The sequence below is a fragment of the Bison bison genome, unplaced genomic scaffold, assembly GCF_000754665.1.
Source record: "Bison bison bison isolate TAMUID 2011002044 unplaced genomic scaffold, Bison_UMD1.0 scf7180017864229, whole genome shotgun sequence".
Classification (NCBI taxonomy): Eukaryota; Metazoa; Chordata; class Mammalia; order Artiodactyla; family Bovidae; genus Bison; species Bison bison.
This window is the reverse complement of record NW_011494801.1, coordinates 398,020-418,125: the sequence shown is the minus strand read 5'-3', so window position 1 is coordinate 418,125 and position 20,106 is coordinate 398,020. Positions and strand designations below refer to the sequence as shown.

Sequence of the window (20,106 nt, the reverse complement as noted above, 5' to 3'; positions counted from 1 at the left end):
GGCGCCTTCCCCCGAGGCTCTGCCCTGGGTGGGGCGAGCAAGGCGTACTCCACGCCTTCACGCCCAGGGGCCTGTTGCGCGGGTGCGGCAAGGGTGCGGGAGTGCGGGACGCGCGTCGCTGAGCAGCGGCCTAGTCCGAGCCGGCACGTCTCTAGGCGGCCCGCTCGCGGAGGGCTTCGTGGAGGCGGAGGCTTACTGAGCTCAGGTGTTGTGCAGGAACTGTGGGTAAGACACAGAAAGCCATTTCGGAAGGCAGACAGACGCTCCGGTGAAATAGTCACTGAACACTGCTGCAATTACAGTGGTTATCGCAGTAGCGAACCTTTAAAGCGCTCTAGATGTACTATCTCATCTAATCCTCGCAACAGAGATTTGAGGTAGGTACAGTTATCAATCCCGTTTGATAGATGAGAGGACAGAGATCTTAACTCTTCAAAAGTCATGGCAGTATTGGGGCCCTCGTGTCTGATTTCTGGCTCAGAAACCTTACCGCGGGGTTGCAAAGGATCCCAGAAGCTCCCAGAGACTTTCACCCAGGTTATAGCAGGGGACCGAGTACATAGTCAGGTCAGAATCGCCGAAATGGCTGAGTGTAAAATCAGTAATTCAGACAAAGCCAGAGTCATAGAAGGAACCCTCCGAAGTACAAGGACAAATTTGGAAATTTTCAAAACAGTATGATTACATTTTAATTTTTCTAAAATATTAGAAGCCTATTTTAAAGGTTTAAGATTATAATGCCTGTGTTGCTGTTGGATGATTTTTGTAATATTCTGTACGTTTTACAGTACTCAGTAGGCACTTATTTTGAAATGTTTCTAGAGGTGCAGGGTGTTTGGGGGATACTTTCTTTTTCTCCACTTTTTCTCTTTCTCATCTTTTTATTTTTTTATTATAACTGAATTGAAGTTACTTAACTTGGATGTCATACATGAGTTTTGGTTTTTCCTTCTTGTGAAATTTTGATGTGGCAGTCTACTTTGTGTCTTACCAAGATATACAGAATTCTCATGTAAGACTTCTTGGAACACCGATGGACTAAATGGAATAACTAAAAACAAAATATAATTTTTAAAGATTATTTTCTTATTAGGAACAATAGTAAATCAAACTAGAAACACTGGAATTAAATTTTAATAATCTGTTATTTGGGGCATAATTATTTAATTTTTTATAAACATTAATTGACTCCCAAAGATAAAATATTTTTACCTGAAGTTAGTTTAATATGCATGTTGACTTTCTCTTTCCTTGCTTACTTAATTAAAAATGCTTAATTATTTTAATGAGTAAAATTTACTGTCATTAATTACTGTAGCTTATTTTTGTAATACTGACCGCTGAAATTTACACTTTTTAAGCACAATAGACTTGTCACTCTTATATTTATGATGCTTACAAATATTTGAAAGTGAATGTTTTCATGCTGCAGTAAACTTGGCTTGTGTGTATAATTGACTGATTAGATGCGATGATGCCCTCTGTGAAGCCACACTTCTCACACGGGTCACTAGAAATATTGAAATTAGTGTTTCCTATTTGGTCTTTAAAGATCAACGCTGCCTATCAGATGTTGGTCAAATATAGATGCCGAAGCTAAATTTGGTGCATCTGTAGCTGAATCTCCATTAAGAATGCAATCAAAATATACCTTTGTGCTAGGAAGAGTTAGTGGTACAGTGTTGTTCTCTATTAATGTTTTCCATTGTCTTTTTTTCCTTCTGCTCCTTAAAAAGTGCTTCTTGGTTGAGCAGTCTGTCCTACAATATTTTCTCACACATCCTGCTTTAGTAGTTTGTCTTGGTTTGTACAGCCTGACCATTTAAATGTGGTTCTTGTTTGTGGATAAAAGATATCAGGTGTATAAGGATCTTAGGCATGAGTTGTTTCCTATTTATGCTGTTGTCCTAATGTCTTTCATGTCAGGTTGTCTGCCCATGTCAGCTTCTAGAAAGACATGAGCTTTGCTAGCTTACTCTGTATAGTACTTAGTTTAGTGTCGGGTTCAAATGAGTGCTTTGTTTTTTGGATGATTTAGCCATATGTTGTTTAATCTTCCCCAGGTTTCTGCAGAGCTTCCTAGTCCGATCCATTTATACTCATCACCCATTATCCTCACCTATATAGAGGCTGGCTTACTTTGTTTTCCTTATTTTTAAGGAAAACAATCAATTGTCCATGGCTACACAACAGGTTAATACAGGGACCAGGATTGGGAAGTGAATCTTCAACTTGATAGCCAGTGCTGGCTATTTGGGCTATAAAGTTTGAAAAGATAGATAGCATCAGGTTGGCAGAGTCTTGCCTTAGTTCACTTCAAATAGGAAGTGTTTGAAAGTATCCTTTCTTGTAAAATAGGAACACAGGGTTTTTAAATAATGAAGTTTTTCTCATGTTACTCTCCTCTTTTGTTGTATAGAATGGGATAGGAAAAGACTTTTGCCTTTCTGTGGCACTTTATTTCACTTTTAAATTGTTCTTGTCTTTAAAAAGGCAGAGGAATCATGTAAGTGTTTGCTATTGGGAAGGTATTATTGACTAATGAATTTGACTCAGGTGAAATGTTGTGCCAGGTTCTAGAACTAAACTTGTTTTACTGTTGAGTGAAATGGGTCTTGGGAAACTTTAGGGCTCCATTAAAGTTGTGAATTTTCTCTGGCGGGGTTGGGGTGGGGAGTACAGGAACTCAAACAATTAGTATATAGTTAGCCAGACTTAAGCTGATCAGCGTATAGGACAGCAGGAGAAACTGCCGTGGGTATAATGATGGCAGTGAGAGCATTAAACCGTCTTGTTTAGGACTCTGTTGTTAGAAACTCAAATGAGCATTAGAAAGTAGCTAATCATGAATTCAAAGTTACTGTAAAACATGTACTAAGTAATTATTAGTCCTGTTTCATGAATGAGGAGTAGCTGTCTTAAGCATCAAAACAAGGGGTGTGGATGTGAAAAATCAAGTATTTTACTCCTATTTTTAATAATGTTGTTAAGGTATAAAAGATTGGATCCTTTTTTCCTACCAGTTAACTAGTAATTTTTATGATAAGTGGTTGGTTTTCACTTTTAAAAAACTACACTCCTCAATCTATAACACATAACAAACTTTAAAATATAAATCTTTCTTAAAATTGAGGTATAAATGACATACAGCTTTTCATTAGTTTCAGGGGAACAACATTAATGATTCAGTATTTGTATATATATTGCAGTGTAGCACCATAATAAGTCTAGTTCATGTCTCATCATATATAGTTAAAAAATTATTTTTTTCTTGTGATGAGAACGTTTAATACATATTGACTAGGGGGTTTTTGTAGAAACTAATACCTATGACCATCTATTTGTTATGTAAGTGAATATTGAAACACTCTGGTCAATAATATTCAGGTTAACAAAAGACTTATTAATACATTTTGGGCAGTAAGTTGTTAAGATCTACTCTCAGAAACTTTCAAATATGCAATATTTGACAACTTTAATAATATTTTAAAATAATTTTAAGTGTATTTTTCTGGGGAGTAGGTCCTTTGGAAAGGCAACAGCGAGGAAGGAAAGGTACAGCTGTGGTTTTTAGCTGGTTGACTTACAGGTCAGATTCTGTGACTACCGCTCAGTCCCTTTTAGGGAGGACTTTCCTCTTCTGATGGTGTTCTGGCTCCTTAGTAGCTTAAGCAACTAATTTATTTTCTCACCATTCCAGAGTCTAGAAGTCTGACATCAGGGTGTGAGCAGGGTTGTTATTTTCTGAGGCCTCTCCCATTGGCTGTTGCCTGCTGTCTCTTGTCTGTATCCTAATCCCTTCTTATAAGGACACCAGTCTCACTGCGTTAGGGCCTACCCTGATCAGTTCAGTTCAGTTGCTTGGTCATGTCTGACCCTTTGTGACCCCATGGCTTCCCTGGCCAATCACCAACTCCCGAAGCTTACTCAAAGGCATGTCCATCGAGTCGATGCCATCCAACCATTTGATCCTCTCTTGTCCCTTCTCCTCCTGCCTTCAATCTTTCCCCCCATCTGGGTGTTTTCCAATGAGTCAGTTCTTTGCATCAGGCTGCCAAAGTATTGGAGTTTCAGCTTCAGCATCAGTCCTTCCAGTGAATATTCAGGACTAATTTCCTTTAGGGTGGACTGGTTGGATCTCCTTGCAGTCCAAGGGACTCTCATGGGTCTTCTCCAACACCACAGTTCAAAAGCATCAGTTCTTTGGCATTCAGCTTTCTTTATAGTCCAACTCTCACATCCATACATGACTGCTGGAAAAAGCATAGCCTTGACTAGACGGACCTTTGTTGGCAAAGTAACATCTCTGCTTTTTAATGTGCTGTCTAGGTTGGTCATAGCTTTTCTACCAAGCAGCAAGTGTCTTTTAATTTCATGGCTGCAGTCACTATCTGCAGTGACTTTGAAGCCCAAAACAATAAAGTCTGTCACTGTTTCCAATGTTTCCCCATCTGTTTGCCATGAAGTGATGGGACCAGATACCATGATCTTAGTTTCCTGAATGTTGAGCTTTAAGCCAACTTTTTCACTCTCCTCTTTCACTTTCATCAAGAGGTTCTTTAGTTCTTCACTTTCTGCCATAAGGGTGGTGTCATCTGCATATCTGAGGTTATTGATATTTCTCCCGGCAATCTTGATTCCAGCTTGTGCGTCATCCAGTCCAGCGTTTCTCATGATGTACTCTGCATTTAAATTAAATAAGCATGTTACTTAATTACCGCTTTGAAGGCCCTGTCACGTTCTGTGATACTAGGGCTTAGGGATTCAACATATGAATTTGGGGGGAACACAACTCAGTCCATAACATTAGGGAATGCAAAATTTCCATCTTTCCCTGGGAGTTGAGGGAGATAAGGTGCACTTGGGGAAGAAGCAAAACCTGAGGTTCTTAATATTGCTTCTGCCTCTGCAGATACTGGGCTAACTTAAAGTTGTGGTTCAAGCAGAAGATCAGCAAAGAAGAGTTTGACCTTGAAGCTCATAGACTTCTCACACAGGATAATGGTAAAATAATCTGGGGACTTACTTTGCTGTTCTGAAGTTTTCCCAGATCTGCAATAAATTAAGTTAAAATTTTTTTTTTTTTTTTGGTTTTAGTAGTATATAAGGTCATTTAAATAATGTGGATATTTAAAAGTAAATGTAAAGAATGGCAGAGTAGGGGATATCCAAAGTCTTTAAAAACTAGACTAACACAGTGGTTTCCGTATGTTGTAAATGTTGTGTGCTTGACTTGTGGCCATCTTCCCTCTTCCAGTCCACTCTCACAACGATTTCCTCCTGGCTATTCTCACGCGCTGTCAGATTTTGGTGTCTACACCAGGTAAGGGAGTGCAAATAACCTCTAGGGATGTCAGTCAGCAGAGCCACAAACTCGGGCTTTTACTAGGCTCTCGCTGCCTCTAACAGACGTGTTTGCAAATGAAATGTTCTTTGAACTGCTTAGAAGACACATTTTATTATAAAGTGCTGATTCTTTTATAGGACCTTTTTAAAGCAGGTAATTTCACTGTCTTTACATTGACTTTTGGGCTTTACTGGGTTTCAATTACTTAAGTAAACCAGAGGTGAGGAGGCGAGTAGTTAGTCAGGAGGAAGAAGCTGAGGAGAGTGAAGAGAGGGCATTTGGTGGTTAGAAGAGGTTTACCAGGGATGTATGGAGGATAAACCACAGCATGTGTTGAGAACTTGGGTTTTCCTGTTCTTAATTCAGTGAGATATTAGCACCTGGAAGGTTAAGTGCTTCAGCCTGTGTTTGGCGAACTGTTGGTGGAGAACAAAGGTGGTGAATAGCAGCATGTTAGGGAGCACTCCAATGTTCTTGCCTGGAGAATCCCAGGGACAGCAGGGCCTGGTGGGCTGCCATCTGTGGGGTCGCACAGAGTTGGACACGACTGAAGCGACTTAGCAGCAGCAGCAGGGACGTGCACGGAAGCCACGTCTGTCACATCAGCCTAAGAAGATGGATACAGACGATGATTTTTTGCCCCTAGTTTTTTGGAGGTTTAAGTGGTACAAGTCACCTCTTTCAATCTTATTTTAATCAGTTAGTCAAAACCAAATAAATACATTAAAAATTTGCCTCATGGTAAAGCTTATCCTGGGCTCTTGTATTTAAAGGTACTGTTGGTTTTTGTTGTTGCTTTTAAAGGGCCTGTGGTAATTCTGATGGTCATTTATTAAAAGCCCATGTTTATCTAGAGAAAGTGGAGTCACTCCGTTGTGTCCGACTCCTTGCGACCCCATGGACTGTAGTAGCCTACCAGGCTCCTCCGTCCGTGGGATTTTCCAGGCAAGACTACTAGAGTGGCTGCCATTTCCTTCTCCAGGGGTTCCTCCAACCCAGGGATCGAACCCAGGTCTCCTGCATTGCAGACAGGCACTTTACCATCTGAGCTACCAGGGACGCCCCTTTTATCTAGACACGGCTAGTATTTTGTATCATCTCCCTCTACTAAGCTCTGTTGTAAGATGGAGAATTCAGATAAGATATACTAAAGGCCTATTCTTCACACTCAAGAGAAGTTACCCTTGCTGGGAAGAGTGGTAAAGAGCGTTTGTTTATGGAGACTGGTGTTAGAGCAGGGAGGCTGCTCTCCATCCCTCGCCATACCGCTTCTGCACATTCTACACTGTGCCTGATGTTTTATTTAATTTAAATAGAAGTGGACTTTGCCTGTTAGATCATAAACATAATCCACTTTATTGTTTAAAATTTAATTTGATCAGAAAAGCCAACATTTTGTGAGGATGGATCTTACTTTTTAGGTAGATACATTCTGAAGTGCCACACACCCAAAAGATTCAGTGGGGTGATTGGAATTAAACACTTTGGTTGATAGGAGTCAGGAGACTTGGGTTCAAGTTTAAGTTTTGCCACTAGCTTAGGTGATATATTTAATTATTGAATGTTGTGAGCTTCTATGAGACTGTAATATCTACCCCACATGGTTATAAAAAAGCAGGTGAAAGAACATGTAAAATTTCTCTTAGAAATAAAAAATGCCAAAAGAATATACAGTGCTATTAATACAGGTGGCTGATTTTAATTAAAGCCTTTGATACTCTTGAATGTTTGTTGTTGGTTGTTTAAAAATAAATGAAGGTACATTGGAATTTAAGAGATTATTTCTCCATCAAACACCCAAAATATCTTTCCTTAAAATATTTGTTGGCAACAAAGAGATGATTTCTACTAAAAGTATAATATAGAAATATAATTTGTGTGTGTGTGTTAATAATTGTGGTCAAATTGCTTACTATTTCTCTAAGCCAGGCAAGAAAGATGGTTTTAATGATGTTATTTGTTGACTCCTAACAGCTGTATCCTAGACACTTTATGTGCATTGTCTTTTCTTGAAAGTATTCTTTGGGATATTTTTTTCAAGTGTATGTATAACTTTGATTTTTTTGTTTATTTAGCTTGGTCTTTCTCACCATGTTACAGATTTCTATCAAATGTCTGATGATTTGTATTTAAGAATGAAGCATAAAACTGCCTGGAGATTGCCCTTTAGAGTGGCAGGAGGCCAGCATTACAGTGGGGCAGTGCTCGAGGGTGCCAGTACCCACACCAACACCTTAGTAAAGCCAAGAAGATTTGTTTCAACTGGAGAAGAGCTCTCCATCCTCCTGTTACATAGGCCTCCCTGTGCACAGGGGTGAGCGGGACTGGTTGCGTGGGGCCAGGAACAACTGTTCAGTGAACTCGGAAGGGCCTGCACTTGCTTTGGTGCTGTACCCGGGTTGTCTTGAAATTCTTAACTTTTGATCAGGGGACCCATCTTTTTTGTGTTGTACTGAGTTCAGTCCTGGATATGAGGGAAGGCATTTGTATGGGTGACTTTTCAATATAGATACTCCATTAATCTTGTTTTTAGCTGTACTATCCCTCCTGCTTTCCACTGGCCTCACCTACAAATTCAGATTCTTTATGGATGTCTACTAGTCAGGTTAACTTAGCTCCACCTATTTACTAAGCTTGCCCAGCTTAGGCCGTAGCTTCCACGCGTCCACTTTGTGAGTTGGCTCCTTTTTAGCCTGTCCTTGGAATTTGGCGAGATCTCCTCTTGGTCTGCCACTCGTTCTCCTTTTAGTCTCTGTTGTGCACGTGCCATTTACGTTTCCCTACTGTTGTTTTAGCAGGGTCTTGGAGGAGAGAGGAGACAAATACACGTGCTCAGTTTGCTATCTTGAACTAGAAAATTCTGTCCTGCTTTTATAATATTACTGCTACTATTAAGCAAACAGGCACCCCATAGACAATTAAAAACGTGAAAAACAAATTTGTCTTCCTAAAAGAACAATTTTGGTTATAGCTAGGAAAAAAAAAAGATTTGAGAGAATTTGAAGTTTTTTTAGAGAAGCAGAAAGAGATCTGAATTTAAGCGTTTATTGTTTATTTTCATCATTTGAACATCTCATGCTTCTTTAACCCAAAGGGAAAACAAACTTAGCAGTTATCAGTTGTTCTTTTCTCTTATGATTGCTATTTTTCTGTCTCATAGAGGGTGCTGGATCTTTACCCTGGACAGGGGGTTCTGCAGCCAAACCTGGAAAACCAAAGGGAAAGAAAAAGCTTTCTTCTGTTCGTCAGAAATTTGATGTAGGTTGTTCTTCAGTAAATCTTGGTAATGACTGATTTAAGAACTGTTGTGACGGAACTGGCTTTAGTTTTTTTAATGAATATTACAATTCTGGTAGGAAAGTTGAAAAAAGGTGAAGAGAAAAAGGTGTTATTTGGGGAGGAAAAGATGTTATTGAATTTGAAATTGGGACCCAATCTTTGAAACCCTCTTTACCAAAGTGTCTGAATTTTTATGCTTCTGGTTTGTTATTGCATAATTATTAATATGTTGTCATTTGTATATAAGGATTTTTCAGTGATTCAAGAACTATACCTGTGTTCTTTTTCCTCTGAAATATCTTTGGGAATGAATAATGTTGCTCAGATTGAAGACTTCTGTTCCAAGGGTCCAGGAGGCCTAAAGGCCTCCAGCAGGATCCTGGTGATGCCCTGGTAAACCTTGAGCCTTCTGGGGATCCTCAGAGAAATCTTGAAGGCATTGGACTATGAAATTTGTAAACATTTTAGAATAACTTGCTTTTTCAGTTTTATATCCAGGGAACAAAGTTTCCCTATGCCTTTTATAGATTTGATTGAGTACTTTATTGATAAATATCAACAAACATTTATTTACTTCTACTTTTTCCTCCATGTTTTATATCAATAATATTCGATCTGGAGGGCAACAGCATCTCCAGAGAGGCATACTTGCTTTAAAAAAGCATGTTTGATATGAAATAGTCTTATACTTGCTGTAAGACTTATACTTATGGCATAAGTATATGCTATATGCTTATGGAAATGGAAAAGCAAGTTGCTTTTATAATACAGACTTCAAACAGGACAAGCCATATTTGCTACAAAATCTTGTGAGCTGAACTTAAGCAAAAGCTACAGGGGCGTATCTCCTGCTGATGATGGAGAATAGAAATGTGCTCTCAGCATCTCCCAGAGCAAGGCTGGGGTTTTATAAGTGGAAAAGATTGGGAAAGGCTATTTTTTAAAAAACTAATGACTGTCTTAAAAAGATTCTGTGTTGAGAATTGTTAGTGGAATATAATGTAACTGAAGAGTTATACTACCCTACATTATCTTGGAATATTTGTTATTAGATCTGTTATGTTGGTAACAGAAATTACCAGTTTTCTGAAACATTCACCGTATATTTCTGCGTTCAGAATCTGCTTACTTACAAGTGTACTTAAAATGTTTTGACTTGTTTGAAAATAGTTTTATATATTCTCCTTCTCCCCATTTGTTGTTTTTAGCACAGAGCCATATATTCTGTGATTACTAAGGAATTAATTAAATAGAATAAACTACTGTGCATACTGCTGCTATTCCCCTTAACTCATGTCTTCATTATTGATATGTAATGGTTGTGAATCTGTGATTATTTGTGCATGAATTACCTTTTTTTAACTCTTGTGGTTTAGTTTTGATGGCATTAATTTGTAGGATCTCAGGTCCAATTCATTGGTTACTTTTGTTTGTGTCTTATTACTTGCCATGTAATGAATAATTTTGAAGTTTTCTTACCTATAGCATAGATTCCAGCCTCAGAATCCCCTCTCAGGAGCCCAGCAGTTTGTGGCAAAGGATCCCCAGGATGATGATGACTTGAAACTTTGTTCCCACACAATGATGCTTCCTACTCGGGGTCAGCTTGAAGGGAGGATGATAGTGACTGCTTACGAACACGGGCTGGACAACGTCACTGAAGAAGCTGTCTCAGCTGTGGTCTACGCGGTGGAGGTTGGTTTGCTAGTGTCACAAAAACACTCCTATAGATTGAATGTGACAGGCTTGTGTGTGTTATTCAGAGTTCGTACTGCAAGAAAAGAACTAAAATGGAACTCTGATTTCAGAATTGCCTTGCTGAAATTGTTTTCTCTTGAGGGGAGAAACATCACAATCCAAACAGTTGCCTTCAGTTAACAGACTAAGCTTTTCAAAAGGTTACTGGTGGCATAACACTTTTGATGTTTAACTTGATAACAAGGGGACAGTTTCTAAGCAAAAAACAGATTGAGAATCCTAAAGATTAAAATCACTTGATTTTGCTGTGGCACAGCATTTGAAGAGCATTACTAGGCGTGGTGTCCAAACCATGGGCGTCTGTCTCAGCACACGCTTTCATTTATTCATTTTACTCATTCAGTCACTAGATAAAACGCACACTGGGGTCTACAGTGCACAGGTGCTGACAGGGGACACTGGGTCTTTCCTTGCGATTCTCTGGGGCTCTGTTTCCTCACCTGTACCTCAGAGATTATGCTAGCTATCTCATGAAGTTTTAAGTTACAAGTGGTACCATGATGTCCTGACATGAGATGATCTTACTGGTATAATTGAAATACCATGCCCCCTGGCTTCGCTGTTAATAATGGTAGTCTGGGACTAGTCTGTCTCCGTTTTCACAGACAATCTCTAACCCTCTCTTAGGCTGTCACAAAGGTGAAGAGATGTTAAATACCTAATACCTATTTATTTCCTGTAATATCTGTCTTTTATGTGGCTTTTGAGAGAGCCAGGGTTCTATTCATGCAAGGATTTTAGTAGATTGGGTACTATAACATATATTTCTGATCTTAAAACATTTTGTACCATTTTCAAACAAGCTTCAAGGTAGTTTGCTACTTTAAAAAATTACTTGTTTTTGTACTTCTGTTTAAAGCTATCTAAAAATCATTTTTGAGAGAGAGGAGCCAATTTAGAGGTATAAGACTTTAATAAATTTCTGTAGAGCAAGCTCATCTTGAGTAGAACTAAATCAAAACAGTGCATCTCCCTTCACTCTTTGCTAGGCCTTCCCACTCTGGTATGGTCTGTGGCTTTTTAGTGAGCATTCATTTGGCTTCAGCACTTGCTTGCCATTCTCACGTCTCCATTCACTGCCAATAAACATTGTTTGGTTAATGGAAGTTTTATGGTTTGCTTTTAAGAACAGTTCATGCTATTTTTCATTTTTTTTTCTTGTTTTTACAGAATCACCTTAAAGATATACTGTCATCAGTTGTGTCAAGAAGGAAAGCTTACCGGTTACGTGATGGTCATTTTAAATATGCCTTTGGTAGCAATGTGACCCCACAGCCATACCTGAAGAATAGTGTAGTAGCTTACAACAGCTTAATAGAAAGGTATATGAAGTTTCTTGTGATTTTTGCATCCATCCTTTCTAGTTGGTTATGCTACTCTTACATAATAGACCACTGTTAAATAATTGATTATTGAGTTTCTGTGAGTCTAGGGTAACTCTGAGAGCAGTACAGTTTTATTTTCTCAAGTTGCTTCCTTGCATAACTAGTGAATTCTTCTGGTACTCTGTAGACCAAAAGTAAAGTTGTAGAGTTTGGCCGCGGCGTGTGGTTTAATGCGAGTGGCCCCACTCTGAGGGCAGTGCATCTTGAAGGCTCCTGGGGCAGCACCTCTTGGTGGTGGGAGTGGGCCAGCTGTCACTCTGAAATGTGGCCTGTGGTTATTGTGTCAGGGTTGGGTTTCTTGATGGTGGGAGGAGCAGTGGTGGGTGTGTCTCCAGGTCCTTACCTGGCTTTTGTAGCTAGAGCTCAAGATCATGGCCTGGGCTGGGTGTCATCAGTTGCTCTTGGCACCCTCTTGGGCAGATCTGGTCTTTGAGCTCTGATCTCTGGAACCTCTCTGCACTGTGGGCTCCCAGGACCTCTGTGCTGTCCTGAAACATCCCTCTGAGATGACCTGGATTACCTTCCCTTTGTTGTCTCTCTTCAAGGAGAAGAGAGGTAGAAAAAAGTATTATTGGGAAGGCTGGCTGGAGTGGTGATGGGGAAGAAGTAACTGGCAAGGAAGGCTGGTGGCGTGATCGTGGTGGGATGTGTGGTGGGAGAGCTGAGCAGGGAGTCAGAGCAGACGGTGCTGACACCGTAGGGAGGGCCTGGTGCTGGTGCTTGTGTCATGGCTCTGCAGACCTCAACACAACTCACAAGGCTCATTTTGAAGAGCACTGGCTTAAATTGGGTTCACTATTTCAGACTGCCATAGGTGAAGATTTACTCGACCTCCTGCAAGCATATCTGTTGTTGATTATTTGTTCTCCTTTGTGGGTCATTCGTCTTTAGAGAAAAACAGCCCCTTGTGTTGGGTGAGTGCTGGAGCAGTGTCTGGGCCTGCCAGGCCTCCAGCCGCCCTCTCTCCCTGCCAGCCTGTCCCTAGAAGACTCCTGCCTCATTCTTGGCCACCTGTTTCTCCATCAGGGCTGCCTTTGTCTGGTGCCGAAACCCACGCTCACACTCTACTTGTGCTTTCCTCCGGGTTCCCTCCTCACTGTTTTACCTCCTGTGTGTTCTCCAGAATGGCATAGCTTGTCTCCTACTGTGTTATGATACAAAAATCATGCTTGTCCTCCCAGTTATATCTGGGTTCTATTTGGGGAAGTTGGCAAAATTTGGGTGCATTTTCTCCACCTTCCAGGTTTGCCCGTTGCTGCTTTTGTGCCTTATCTTCTTTCCTTGCTTGTTATTTTTTGATCCTGTTGTCTTTAGTTTCCTCTCCAAGTCAGTTTGCAATTTCATTTTCCTTTAATTAGGGTCTATTATTTTTTCCACCTAGAAGCTCTTTAAGGGCAGGAGACAATTTTGACTCTGTATCCTGACTTAACAAATATTTTGACACTTGTGGAGGGAGGAGGGTAAATGCAGTTGTACTGCATTTTATTTCCAGCCCAAGAGATGGGCTGCCTTTAAAAATGAAAATTGTAGGTTATTCATGTATACACTGGCTGAAAAATAATTGGATTTCTGATTCATTTTGAGATACATTTTATAAGAAGTTTTCTAGCAGACCGTCCCTACTCTGGTTGTTCAGTGGTTTCCCTCTTTCTTACTGGAATGTTTCTGGAACGTTTTGTTTTCAGCCCTCCAGCCCTCTCCGCTCCTTTTGCTGGTCAGAACCCAGCGTCCCACCCGCCCCCTGACGATGCTGAGCAGCAGGCTGCACTCCTGCTGGCGTGCTCGGGGGACACACTGCCCGCGTCTCTGCCTCCAGTGAACATGTACGACCTTTTTGAAGCTTTGCAGGTAACTCTTGGCACCTTAAGGTTTATCTAGATTTATGGATAGGTTCAAAGTTTCTTCAAGTCTACAAAGATATTCACTAGCTTTTCCATTTCCTGACTTTTGTTTTTCAGTTTTTATTGTTTGTTACTAAAGCCATTAATACTAGCCTTATTTTCAAATCCTGCTCTCAGGAATCCTTCCTAACTTACCTCCCCCATTCCTCACCTTTCCAGTGAAAGGAAAAAACAAACAAACAAACTCTTTGTTCCCTTATTTTTCCTTCAGAGCTTTGTTATTTTGTTACCTGTTTTGGGTTTTATTAAGTTCTGGCTCAAAACTTAACAGGCTTGTGTCTTTTTTGTGAGTGTTTTGTTGATATAAACCTTACTTTCATTTTCTGTGTTGGAAAAATAAGTATATTGAAGTATAATTGGAGACATGCTGATGTTTTTATCCCAGGTACACAGGGAAGTCATTCCTACCCATACCGTATATGCTCTCAACATTGAAAGGATCATTATGAAACTCTGGCATCCAAATCATGAAGAGCTGCAGCAAGACAAAGTCCATCGCCAGCGCTTGGCAGCCAAGGAGGGGCTTTTATTCTGCTGAATTAGGATTTGACGGTGTGGGACCCTCAGCAAACTCATTGATTATTGAACTGAATGTTTGGGGGTTCACGTTTCAAGACTTAAGTGTATAGTGTAAATATAATCTTTCCTATGGAAACGAGACAGTACATTTTGTGTTGCTACTGTGACACCATTAATATAAATCTGATTTTAATAATGACCCGTATCTCTCTTGTGTATGTTTGTGTGTTCCCAGTTATGGGACTAGGCACTGAGAAAGTTCTGTGCCTGGAATAGCGATGTTTGGGCATCTGAGCCCTAGTATCCTATGGTCTTCATGTGAGGTAGGTGACATTCTAGAACAAAGAAGCTGTTACAACTTTGTCTCCACAATCAGGAGGCTGTCTGTCTGTTCAGAGACATCACATATTCTGGCAAGTCTAAAATTTCTGCTTTTCTCCTGAAGAACTGTTTTTTTTTTTTAACTGCTTTTAACAAAGTGTTAAAAATTGGTTATCTTTGTTAGTAGTCAGTTTAATATACTTTTTTTGTGTGACCAGTTTTAACAGATATAGTTGCCTATTACAATTTCATAGAAAATAAGACTTAGAAATGCTATGCTGTTTGAGAAGATAAAGTCTTTTCTTTAAAAACTTTAAAAAAAAAGAAATCAGAATAATCTCTTAGGATGTAATTAACCTTATAAAATATCTTCTCATAATTCCTTTCTTTTAGAGTTGTTAGGCCCAAAGACTTTGATTGGTAGGTTCATCTATTCATTATTCCTGTAGACTGTTTTAAGAAGTGCAAGTAAACATACTGGATTTATACTGGGTTAATTCTCCTGTTCTTGTGAAATATCCTTCCAAATGGCAGTGTTACTACCAAGTTTGTTTCTTAAAAGATATGTTGCTTTTTTATTCAAGAGGTGTTATAGGTAGATACACTAGAATGTACAGATGGGTTTAAGTAGGTCTAAATAATATATGTATAGATAAGTATGTGTGGTTCAACATCTGGATCTGTGTATTTGTTTTTGTACTTTAAATGCGACAAATCTTTTGGGAGAAAACTTTTTTATTAAAGTAAACATAAGGAATACTGCCTTCAGAAATATGAAGAACCTTGCTTTATGGGATCTTAGCAGAAACTTTTCAAAAGAATGTATCAGATAAGAAAGATAAAAAACAAGTTCCAATTAAGGTGTGTCATCACTTCCTTTTGTGATATATGCTGCTGCTAAGTCGCTTCAGTCGTGTCTGACTCTGTGCGACCCCAGAGACGGAAGCCCACCAGGCTCCCCCATCCCTGGGATTCTCCAGGCAAGAACACTGGAGCGGGTTGCCATTTCCTTCTCCAATGCATGAAAGTGAAAAGTGAAGTCGCTCAGTCGTGTCTGACTCCTAGCGACCCCATGGACTGCGGCCCACCAGGCTCCTCCTTCCATGGGATTTTCCAGGCAAGAGTACTGGAGTGGGGTGCCATTGCCTTCTCTGTTTGTGATATATAGATTGAGACAAAAAATAAATAAATAGCTTAGTTTCAGTTCGTTGCACAACTCTGAAAAGTCATTTAGAGTTTTAGATAACTCAAGAGTTTTTAGGATTTCTAAGAATTTGAACTGATATCTGTGTGTAGTGGATCTATATTCTATCTTGAGCCTCAGTGCTAAGTATGTATTATATTTCATGTGTTCCATAGATGCAGAGACACCTAGACCTCTTGAACATGCCCTGCTGCTCATTATAAGGGCAGGTTCCCATTGAAATCTGTATGGCAATGGACCTCCAAAGAGAATTCCTCACTGCTCTACAGGACCTGGCCTAAGTCCCTACTCATCTATTCTGGTGGGACCATAGGACACCAGAGGACTCCCAAGCTTGGGGCCTCACCCTTAAGGTCTGCTTTCCATGCCAGTTTTCCTCAAGTATCATTTTGTACAGTGGAGAGATGAGGTTAAGGGCACGGCAGGCAGGTAGAAAGAGTGATTGACACTTAGGATTTTTCAAGATAGACTGAGATTCAAATACCCCAGTTCCATGAAACACTGCCTCCAGCTCTAGCTCCATTTTGGGATCCTGAGTGCAGTGCATCTTTTATAGTTTCTTAAGAAATCATGAGTGCTTATTACCAGGCATCATTTAGAAAAATAACTGCTTCTGAGAGGAAGAAGGCAATTAGAAGTGAGATAATTTCGGGCTTAGAATAAAGCTTATTTTTCCTTTAGAGATTTCAGTAATTCTTTCAGCTATAGGTGTTATCATTGTTCAAAACCAGATTTGGTAAGGCCCGCCTCCCTACCAGGCACCAAGTGCCAGTTCAGCACATAAACACCTTCATCACCCGTTTCGGGATCAGTCAGGCACACAGTTCCTCTAACACTTCTCCCATTGCCTGAAGTGATTAGCGTGTTGCTGATCAGATTTCATGAAGTGATTTCTAAATGATTGCTCACTTTGACCATATAAAAATGCCTATGTTTCATCGTGTCTTTGACTTAAACCAGAAATTCCTCCAGTTTGAATAATGGTTGTGAGTCACTTAGATGCTATGGCCAACAGATTGGTTCAGCATTCAGTTCTCATGGCTTAACAAAGGAAAAATATCTAGATTATTCTTGGCATGTAGCCTAATATTTAACTGAATCAACTGGCGTGGTAATTACTAAAAACACAATATTAAAAGGCATATAGATTCATCATACTTTCATTTTTAAAAATATTTATCAAAATAGGACCAAGTTTTCTATTCATCAACCTGCTAGCATGTTTCCATTCTTTTAAATTTAATATCCCTTTACGGATTTTCTTCATTGACTGGTAATATACCATTCCTGAGAACAGTCACCAAACATGACAGGGAAAAAGCTATTTTCGCTAGGGCCCTTTCCCCCACCTTTAAAAGCCAGTTGGAAACCACACATATAGACACCAACAGTAATTACATTGTCATCCCCATGAACAGACTTTTTTATTTAAGGGTATAATATATTGGTACCAAACTGAGTGGAGAATAAAGTGTAAATGAGAGTTTGAAATGTGACTTTTTTTTAAATGCTAGCAGATAATAAACCACCGGAGCCTATTGTCTTTATTATCAAAGTTTATTGTTAGACTCAGTTCCTATCTACTGGGGAGTACAACTGTGTCTCAATATGTGCTATAGTATCTCTAGGGTAATAGCCATTCTGCAAAATAGTTGTACTGGGGCTCTGTTAGGCATAGATCATAAGTCAGTGGAAGAGTGAGCCCAGAAAACCCTGACAGTAGAGCCATTACTCTAGAAGTTCCAGTGCTATGCAACCTGTAAGGCATCACCTGTCAGCTGATGATGAGACTCAAGGTGTTGGTGGAATGAAACAGGAGTTGAACCCATTTTCTACTCTTCTCTGCAAGACAACTATGGCTCCAGTGCAGGAACCAAAAACTAGGTCTTATAAAATCCTTTAAGCTCCCAAAACAAGTAAAACAGTACGTAAAGAGGAAAGGGCCAGGAACCAGGATAGTGGAGGATAAATTAAGTGGAATTGGAGGGAATGAAAACTTCTGGAATGAAAAGTAGCTGGATTTAGATGCCATTTGAGATGATAACACAGTGCAGGTAAAAGCAAATGAGGAGACAATTCAAACTGAAAAGTAATCAGACACCAGAAGTTAAAGTTCCCCTCTTGGAGGAAAACTGGTTTTAAAAAATGAGGAACATGGGTCACTAATAATAGGAATGAGTACCTGAGTAGAAATAGGTGTTTCAGGATGCCAAGAATATTATACAAGTGAGCTGGGTCTATAGGAAGGAAAAGTGGTTATGGTAGCCTGTTATCCAGATCTGACATTGGAATGACGTTTCTAGCAATGGCTTTGTCTATGAGGTTCTGGCATATTTTTTTGTAGCACAGGTAGTTTTGATGGAATGTTTTAATAACACTCAACTTATGTGGGAATGCAAATTAGTATAGTGTAAAATTTCAAAGATCTCCCACCTATTTCTGCGGGATAGAAGTTTAGAAGTCCTGAAACAGCTGTGGCTAAAGGCCCAAGCCCTCTTACCACCCTTGTGATAAAAATATTAAAGGAATTAACCAAACAGTATCAGGTGAGTCAGTGAGCTTTGTACCATGTAGACAGCAGATAATTTATGGTGACTTCTGCAGGCAGCCTGAGAAACAGAAGAGCTTGTGTACTAAATGCTACCCTATCATTAAATAAAATAATAATGAAAAATAGGGCCATTAAATGAGACCCTAGAAAAGTCTAGCTGCCAACCAGATTGGGAAGATAAATAAAATAGCATAGTTTATTTTAATCTGTATCTTCCATACTAACCTAGTTTGTAGAAAAGCCATCTGCTGGCACTAGGCCAGTATGTCTGAATTTTGTCATTATTAGCATTTCATTTTTCCAAAAAAGGAAATGTGTAAGTAGCACGTGTACATAAATGGCCATTTCTACAAAGCCTTCTCTGCAGTCTTGACCTGTGTGAGGACAGGTTCTACTGATGGAAGCATTTTTAGAGGCAGAAGGAAAAACATTAACTTGAGGTTTTCTCCAAAGAAAGAATACCAGTGGAGTTGGGCCCATATGATGAGTTTCTTGTTGGTGTTGAACAAATGGTATCTTCTCTAGGAAATACGTTTGTTCACACCTATTTACAGGTTCTATACACATAATTTCTAAAACAAGAAATGAGGCAGAAGCAGTTTCTTTTCTAATCACGTCTCTGATGAAATGAAGGGTCCTCAACTTTTTGGACTCCTCATGGTGTGGGATGGTGTTGGGCTCTATCCCAGGGCCGGATGCTCAGGCTGCTGTCCAGACTTGGGTTATTTCAAGCCCCATGGCCTTTTCCTGCTTCTCCCTGTGCATTCAGGCTGCGAGGAATCTTCTTGAAGATTTTCCTCCCCAAATGTTCCAAGCACAGTTCTATTTGCTAGAAAACAGAACATAAGTATGAGTTAACCTTTGGATTTTAGACACTGTGTAACTTCATGAACATAATTATTCCACTAGTCACATTTCCAAACAGATGAGGAGAGGCCATTTTATGCCCATATGTCTCCTCTCAAATGTCCTGTCTACTTCTGTAACTTACTCAGCTCAAAACCAGGGCAACTATACAGAGACCTGTGGCTGTCAAGATGAGCCAAAACTCATGGTTCTGATGGGATGTAAATGCATGGCCCATGTCCACAGCTGTGCCCCAGCCTTATTTTCTTCCTTTTGACAGTTTTTGGTCCAGTCCTATGGGTAGCATATACCTTAGAAAATGAAAAATACACAAAAATGTCATCTGCTTAAAATCCTTCAAGCTAGGCTTCAGCAGTACATGAACCAAGAACTTTCAGATTTACAAGCTGGGTTTTGAAGAGGAAAAGGAACCAGAGAACAAATTGCTAACATCTTATGGATCATGGAGAAAGCAAGGGAGTTTCAGAAAAACATCTTCTGCTTCATTGACCACGCTAAAGTTTTTGACTGTTCAGTCGCTCAGGCGTGTCCGACTCTTTGGGACCCCATCAATTGCAGCACGCCAGGCCTCCCTGTCCATCACCAACTACCGGAGTTCACTCAAACTCAAGTCCATCAAGTCGGTGATGCCATCCAGCCATCTCATCCTCTGGCGTCCCCTTCTCCTCCTGCCCCCAATCCCTCCCAGCATCAGAGTCTTTTCCAATGAGTCAACTCTTTGCATGAGGTGGCCAAAGTACTGGAGTTTCAGCTTCAGCAGCATTCCTTCCAAAGAACACCCAGGACTGATCTCCTTTAGAATGGACTGGTTGGATCTCCTTGCAGTCCAAGGGACTCCAAGAGTCTTCTCCAACACCACAGTTCAAAGGCATCAATTCTTCGGCGCTCAGCCTTCACAGTCCAACTCTCACATCCATACATGACCACAGGAAAAACCATAGCCTTGACTAGATGAACCTTTGTTGGCAAAGTAA

The 20,106-nt window shown here is 40.0% G+C and overlaps 2 protein-coding genes across 5 annotated transcripts in view; one reads left to right on the top strand and one right to left on the bottom strand.

The window, feature by feature from the left end:
- Positions 1-14,388, top strand: part of TADA1 (transcriptional adaptor 1) — a 15,161-nt gene extending 773 nt beyond the window's left edge. Inside the window, exons 3-10 of the mRNA XM_010846030.1 lie at positions 93-221; positions 4,913-5,004; positions 5,258-5,323; positions 8,508-8,605; positions 10,112-10,321; positions 11,555-11,706; positions 13,455-13,617; positions 14,056-14,388. Of these exons, the coding sequence (XP_010844332.1) occupies positions 93-221; positions 4,913-5,004; positions 5,258-5,323; positions 8,508-8,605; positions 10,112-10,321; positions 11,555-11,706; positions 13,455-13,617; positions 14,056-14,208 (1,063 nt within the window). The 3' untranslated portion in view covers positions 14,209-14,388. The remainder of the gene's footprint in view (positions 1-92; positions 222-4,912; positions 5,005-5,257; positions 5,324-8,507; positions 8,606-10,111; positions 10,322-11,554; positions 11,707-13,454; positions 13,618-14,055) is intronic.
- A 2,868-nt stretch (positions 14,389-17,256) lies between these two features.
- Positions 17,257-20,106, bottom strand: part of POGK (pogo transposable element with KRAB domain) — a 17,065-nt gene continuing 14,215 nt past the window's right edge. For all 4 annotated transcript variants that reach the window (XM_010845986.1, XM_010845985.1, XM_010845988.1 and 1 more), the window contains one exon: positions 17,257-19,094. The gene's annotated coding sequence lies outside the window, so the exon portion shown is untranslated. The remainder of the gene's footprint in view (positions 19,095-20,106) is intronic.